Consider the following 7,694-nt stretch of genomic DNA (forward strand, 5'->3'; position numbering starts at 1 on the left):
TTCAGGAATCCAAGTATTACCCACAGCAGTTTGGATTTTCTTGGCTGGTATAAGATTCATTTTCCCCCTTGTGCTTTTTCATCTTTTTGAGACAGGGTCTCCCTGCAGCCCCAGCTGGCCTAGAAATTGCTGTGTAGACCAGGATGGCCTCCACCTCACAGAGGTCTGCCTGCCTCTGCCTCCTCAGTGCTGGGGTTAAAGACATTTGCCACAGTGCCAAGCCCCCTTGTGCTTTTTCAAAGGCTAAATAAAAACAGTTTTTCATAACATAATGGTGGAAGATAATTACAGCAATATCACTAACAATCAAGTTGTTCTGCTTAAGCTTGAAAACTAGTGTTTCTGACACAACACAAAGCATCATTCTCAGCCTGTGGACACAACTTGGAGTGGAATGGGCAACAGAAAGGGTTCATGTGGCCTCTATGCTATACGATTAAGGAGTCAAGCCTAGAAATCTAGAAGAATTTTATGAAAAGTTGTGTGAAAATGGGAGCTTATTGGCTAAAGCTGTGGTGAACCCGGCAGACACTATCCTGAAGCCTACACATGACTCTTGAAACAGATGGGCAATGTTCGGTGAGATCTGGTCCCTTCAAAGCTCTGCATGAACTTCAACACTCATGGTGGGTATCCACTCCCACCTCTCGCTTTAGATATTCTGAACTTTCAGCTTCTCAACCAGCTTGCATAAGAAATGGCGTGGTGGGGGCAGGAGAGATGGCTCAGTTAAGAGCACTGGCTGCTCTTGCAGAGGACCGGGTTCGATTTCCAGCACTTACATGGTATCTAACAACTGCCTGTGACTCCGGTTCCAGAGAGTCCAAGACCTTCTTCTGATTTCCGTGGGCATTGCACTACATGGGTGCACTTACATGCATGCAGGCAATACATTCATACATATAAAATAAAAATAATTTTTTAAAAAAGGAAAAAAATGGTGTGTGCTATGCCAGAGTCCGTCTATATGGCCTATATTCTGAGGTCTGATGCTCACCCCAGTTACATGTTTCTTCCTTTAAGCATTTGTAGTCTGTGACAAACCTTTCCACACACATCATTCTTCCAAATCTTCACCAGCCTCTGCCAGTGACTGCGGCCTATGCTCTGCAGAGCCAACAATGCAGACTCCCACTAGAAACAGAGAGCACTACCAGCACTGGCTCCCTTCTGCCAGCTCTCCTTGTTCAACCTCCAAAAGCTGACTCTCCTTCCATGTCTCTGTGTTTTCCTTCTTGATTTTCTTGAATCCCTGCATGAACTCCCAAATTTGAGTCTCTAAGGGAAGTTTCTGGCTATGTTGGATAACTTTGGTTGTCAACTTGACACACATGGATAAGGGAGCCTCAACTGAAGAACTGCCTCCATTGGGCTGGCCTGTGGCTATATGTCTGTGAGGCATTTTCTTGATTATTGAGTGATGTGAGAGGACCCAGCCCACAGTAGGCAGTGCCACCCCTGGGCAGGTGATCCTGTATTGTATAAGAAAGCAGGCTGAGCACAGGCCAGGGGAGCAAGTCAGAAAAACAAAACAAAACAAGACAAAAACCCAGCATTCCTCCATGGCCTGTGCTTCTACTCCTGCCTCTAGATGTCTGCCCAGAGTTCCTACCTTGGGCTCCCTCAATGATGAACTGTGACCCAGGAGATGTAAGATAAAATAAACCCTTTCCAACCCAAGTTGGTTTTGGTCAGAGTGTTTTTGATCATAGCAATGGAGAAGCAAACTAGAACACTGGTCATCAGCAGGACTTAAACAAAAGTGTATGTGCAGGGGGACATTATATGGGAATAGGTTTTATATTCATAATCCCCCTGTGGGATTCCATTTTCTGGTCTGCTAAGAGGAAGGGTAATTAATACAATACTAGAGATTCAGAACCCTGAAATCAGAAATACTATGAGCTCTGAAACTTTATGAGAGTGCACATGATGCCACAAGTAAAATTCCACAATATAAAACTCTGTTTCAGGGCTGGAGAGATGGTTCAGCAGTTGGGAGCACTGGCTGCTCTTGCAGAGGACCTGGGTTCAATTCCCAGCATCCACATGGCGGCTATGAACCATCTGTAACTCCAGTTCCAGGGGAATCTGAAGCCCTCTTCTGACCTCTGAGGCATTGCACAACACAGGTGCACTCACATACATGCAGGCAATATACTCATACACATAAAATTAAATAAAATAAATAAAATATTGAAGAAAAACAAAAACTGTTTCATGTACAGAATACAAAGATCACAGCAAATTACTTACAGGCTCTGTGCATATGAAGGACACAAGAAACAAATTAACTTCATGTTCAAACTTCTGGCTCATTTCTAAAGCATTTAATTATGTTTACAAAATCATTTCAAAATTCAAAATATGAAACATTTCTGGTCACAAACAATTTGGACATGGAATAACCAATCTATGTATGACCCTTTTGGGCATTAAAATAATCTATCTCTGGGGCTGAAGAGATGGCTCAGAGGTTAAGAACACTGGTTGTTCTTGCAGAAGACCCAAGTTCGAATCCCAATACCCACATGGCAGCTAACAACTGTCCGTAACTCCAGGCCCAGAGGATCCAATAGCCTCTTCTGACCTCCCTGGGCATTGCACAACACGGGTGAACTTACCTACATGCAGGCAATACATGCATATACATAAAATAAATAAAATTAAAATAATCTATCTGTGCTGTAAGGTAGATCCAATATGGACATATAGTCCAAAAAACCAGTTTTAGCTAGGCTCAGATATACACTAGGATCTGTGATTATATACAAGTTGTTGGGCCCTTTTCTCCAGCATAAGAGAGTGCTGCTGCTGGTAGCAAAATGAGAGAAAATATATGTATAAGTAAAGTCTTAAGATACATTCACAGCATTGAGCCCCACACAGAGTCCAGGTGACCTGAGGCACAGGCAACAGGCTCCTATGACACTTTCTCCTGTGTATTTGGTTACACTCTTAGTTGGAACTTTTCACCATAGTAATAAGCACTACATCCCTAACAAGAGCCAAGTGCCAGCAAAACAATGGTCTAATGTAGCTACACATCCATTCACCCCAATCTTCTTAGACTATGCCCTGAATGGCAAAAGTTGATAACTGTCGCTAAACTCGAATGGTATCTGTGTAGTATCCTTATGCCATTCCTACAAAATAAAGCATTGCACAACTAAAAAAAGTACATAATTCTTTTAAACTCTTTTTTTTGGTGGGTTTTTCTTTTCTTTTCTTTTCTTTTTCTTTCTTTCTTTTCTTTCTTTTTTTTTTTTTTTTTTTTTTTTTTTTTTTGCTGGCCTGGATTCACTAATGGAGACCAGGCTGGCCTCGAACTCACAGAGATCCGCAACTCCCTATGGAAACCAGGTTGGCTTTACTCTCACAGAAATCTGCCTGGCTCCCAAGTGCCAGGATTAAAGGCGTGCACCACCATGCCCAGTTTCTTAAACTCTTAATCACAGCATACTCATACACTGATTAGATAGTCAGATAGTGCATAATTCAGCTACTAAAATGTCATTTTTTTTAACCATTTCATTATCAAACAAGTAATAGCTACAATGGGTCTTTATTTTAGGAACTTTAATATCTTATTAGAGAAAATTTTAAACACAGACATAGTAGAGCTTAATTAATGAACAGTGAGTGGGCAGCAATCCACACTCACTTCAACAGTGCTTGGCAGGACTTATCTACATTCCATCATCTCTCAACTGCAGATTGCTATGCAAATTCTAGACAACTAAGCTACATCCCCAGTGCTATAATCATAAATATTTCATTCAGTTTGCATCAGTATTAAGTAAAAGACAATTTAAAAGAATACACTCCAGCACTCGGGAGGCAGAGGCAGGTGGATCTCTGTGAGTTCAAACAAACAAAAATTCACAGTATCATTGCACCTAAAAAGCAGAAGTAATAAATCCTTAAACAATCCACATCCAGTGTATTCAAGTTTCCATTTCAGAGACACTGGTAATCCTAAAGAAAGTTCTATCACACTGTCAGTTAATGAATGTACAGTAAGTGGCACACAGTGACATGCAGTCTACAGAGACTCTATGCTCTGTGATAAGCTAGGTACAATCACTAGCCTCCAGTCTCCCACAAAAATCTCATGAAAATAACCAGCCAGCCAGGTATGGTGGAACATGCCTTTAATCACAGCACTCTCAAGGCCAGCCTGGTCTACATAAAAAGTTCCGGGCCAGTTGGGGCTGCAGGGAGACTCTGTCTCAAAAAATACATAGATAAATAAAATAAATGATTAATTATCATGTCTTAGATATTAATGATTATTTTTAACAGTCAAAATCACAAAGTTCAACATACAAATGCCATGGATCTAACATACTGGCCTAATGAGATTAACTATTTTTGAATGAGTCCTAAGCACAATTTAGCATTTTACATTCAGATTGGCCCCTCATTTCTCATTTCTGAGAATACACTGCCTTTGAACTTCACTCACCTGTAAAAAGGTGTGAACACGTTTTCTTCAGCTTATTGGCTTGATCAAATAACTTTCGAGAACTTTTGTTAGAAGCTGGACTTAACCTCTGCCTTATGGTTTTAACACCTTGTCTGGAGTCTGGGTTGAAGAAAATCACGATGGGAAACCACTGGGTATAATTGAGCAGGTCCACAGCTTTGGGAGTCACATCTAGCAGTGCGTGTTTGTCCTGTTCCAGTGGGGGAGAGGATAGCATGCAAGGACAGAAAGCAACACAGCATCAAGAAGTTTGTTTACTATGTAAAGGCTGTATCAGATAAAATTTCTATCTTTAAATAAAAAAAAAAAGATTTTCCACATTATGCCCATTTAGATATGATCACATAAAACTTCTTAGAATGTAATAACCCTCCTTATCCATGGTTTCCCTTTTCAGTTTCAGTTACTTGAGGCAACAGCCAGTGAAAAGAAAGGCAAGAACACTACAAGGATTTAAGGGGGATGCAGGGGGAGGGGGAGAGTGAGAGGCCACATTCATCTAATGTTTATTGGAGTACATTACTATTATTGTTCTGTTCTTTTTTTTTTCCTGTTTATCTCCCACCATGACAAATTTATAAACCAGGAAAAAACCATTACAAATAGGGCTCTGAAGCCAGACGTGGTGGCGCACGCCTGTAGTCCCAGCACTTGGGAGGCAGAGGCAGGTGGATCTCTGTGAGTTCAAGGACAGCCTGGTCTACAATAGTGAGTTCCAGGACAGCTTGGGCCACAGGGAGACCCTGCTTCAAAAAGCCCCCCCCCCCAAACAACAACAACAACAACAACAACAAAAACCCAAATAGGGCTCTGCACTCCCATGGTTTCAGACACCTGTCAGGCATTCTGAAACATACTCTCTTCCCAAAAAGGGGGTCTACGATTAAGACTTAATATAATGCTGGGAACTCTGCCACAGAAGAGTGACTGTTTTGTAAAATGAAAAGGCTCTTATTTACATGACTTCTATCATTAATATTTTATTAAAATACATATTCTATTCAAAATCATGATCTGGGGCTAGAGAGATAGCTCAGCAGTTAAAAGTGCTGGCTAATCTTGCAGAGGACCTGGATTCAGTTCCCAGCACCCTCATAGTGGCAAACAGTATCTGAAATGCCAGTTCCAGGGGATCTGATGCCCTCTTTGGGCTTCTTCAGGCATTGCATGCATGTGGTACACTTACATGCAGGAAAACACTCATACATATAAAATAAAAATAATAAATAAACCAAATCATGAGCCAATTCTGATAACATGGCCTTCTATGAGTTTTCTCACCTGCTCAATAATTTGCCTCACAGTATTCAATCGAACTACTCCACTTGATTTCTCAGATCCTGCGTCTTTGGGTTCAGTTTCTGCAAAAACAAAAATGGGGCTAAGTAAAGTTGTGGAAACCAGTGACAACCAAATGCTCCAACTCAGCATCAGCACAATAATGGAACAGCTAGCATTAGACATCACCTCAAGACAACAAGCAACAGAAGGATCCACGCCAATTGTGTGCGTGCGTGCATGCGTGTGTACATATTCGTGTGTGTGCTTTAGGCATCAAACTCCAGGGTTTTATGCATGCTAAGTAAGCACCCTACCACTGAGCTACATCCCCAGTACTATTTAATGGAAACCTAGTCATGAAGAAATAGCTAGGTGAGTCTGTCATGGAATACTCTTTGAGCCAATTGGCTTGTATGCGCCAAATATTAATGTCCCAAGTAATATTTTTTAGAAGAGTGATCTAGGCCAGAGAGCAGGATGGCCAGCTTTGGCACATAGTGACAACAGAGAGCAGTGAGGGAATTAAAAATGGGTGATGTTGAGAAATGCAAGATTTTTGTTCAGAAGAGTGCCTGGTGCCACACTGTGGGAAAGAGAGGCAAGCACAATACTGGACTGAATGTCCATGGTCTGTCTGGGCTGAAGACAGGCCAGGTTCTGGATTCTCCTACACAGACAGCAACAGAAGCATCACCTGGGGATAGAACACACTGATGCAGGAACTGGAAAATTCCAAAAAGTTCATTCATAGAACAAAAATTATCTTCACCAGGATTAAGAAGAAGGGAGAAAGGGCAGACCTAATAGCTCATAAAAAGGCTACTAATAAGGGGCTGGAGAGATGGCTCAGTGGCTAAGAGCACTAGCTGCTCTTGCTTAGGAACCTGGTTCAATACCCAGCACCCACATGGCAGCTAACAACCATCCATAACACCAGTTCCAGGGGGATCCAACACTCTCTTCTGGCCTTTGAGGGCTTTGGGTGACATGGGTACACTTATACACATGCAGGCAAAGCACTCATACACACAAAATAAAAATAATTTTTAAAGATTTATTTTTTAAAAAGGCCCCTAATTAATAATAGCCATTCACTTATTCCAAAACAAATGTCTCATGGATGTTAATGTATATCACAATCTAATTCATACACCAGAATTCAGATTATAAATGGTTAACAGAATATTTTTGTTGGACAGTACTGATTTAAGTAAAATTGGCTTGTAAAGTAAGTATCTTTTTTTTGAGACAGGGTCTCCCTGTAGCCCCAGCTGTCATGGAACTTACTATGTAGACCAGGCTGGCCTGGAACTCACAGAGATCCACCTGCCTCTCCTACCAAGTGCTGGGATTAAAGGCACGTACCACCATACCAGGTTGTAAATACCTTTCTTTAAGAAAATAATTCCAGTTCCAAAAATACCACTGCTTTCCCCTTCTAAAAGAGATGACTGGACGTAATTAGCAATGTTCAACTTTTCACAGGGATGGAGAATGCTTCCTCAAAACCTATTGAAGATTGGTTTTATACTTAGAGTCATATAACTGGTTATATGCATATGTTTAAACATTGGGGAAATTTTCTTCACTGTCTTAGAACCAAGCAAAAGATTCACCTGTGTTTGACTTTATGTTCATTGGCCCATTAACAGGCAGTAGTTAAAGATAAGGAAACAACTGGCTATATAGTTCTTGACTTTGCCAATTTAGAATTCCCTATATCCAAAGATGCTGACTTTTGCTACTGAAAGGCATTTTAGTGTTGTTTACACATAGTATCAAATAAAGAATATTTAACATTTCTCACATTTTATAGTTGGCCTGTAAGTTCAGATGTTTTAAAAATCAACGTAGTAGATACATTAGCAAGTGAGACCTTTTAAATTCTTTATTATATAAGACTAAACTTGGATTCAGGATTGCC

General features: G+C 40.8%; 1 protein-coding gene and 1 pseudogene across 1 annotated transcript in view; one reads left to right on the top strand and one right to left on the bottom strand.

The window, feature by feature from the left end:
* The window catches only part of Tjp2 (tight junction protein 2), a gene marked incomplete in the record, with an annotated part of 118,886 nt that overhangs the window by 10,966 nt on the left and 100,226 nt on the right, over positions 1–7,694 (bottom strand). Inside the window, 2 exon segments of the mRNA XM_029562094.1 lie at positions 4,469–4,679; positions 5,771–5,850. Of these exon segments, the coding sequence (XP_029417954.1) occupies positions 4,469–4,679; positions 5,771–5,850 (291 nt within the window).
* Positions 6,299–7,429, top strand: LOC103732236 (annotated as a pseudogene).

This window comes from Nannospalax galili, unplaced genomic scaffold (assembly GCF_000622305.1).
Source record: "Nannospalax galili isolate Female #2095 unplaced genomic scaffold, S.galili_v1.0 scaffold1070, whole genome shotgun sequence".
In the NCBI taxonomy this organism is placed as follows: domain Eukaryota; kingdom Metazoa; phylum Chordata; class Mammalia; order Rodentia; family Spalacidae; genus Nannospalax; species Nannospalax galili.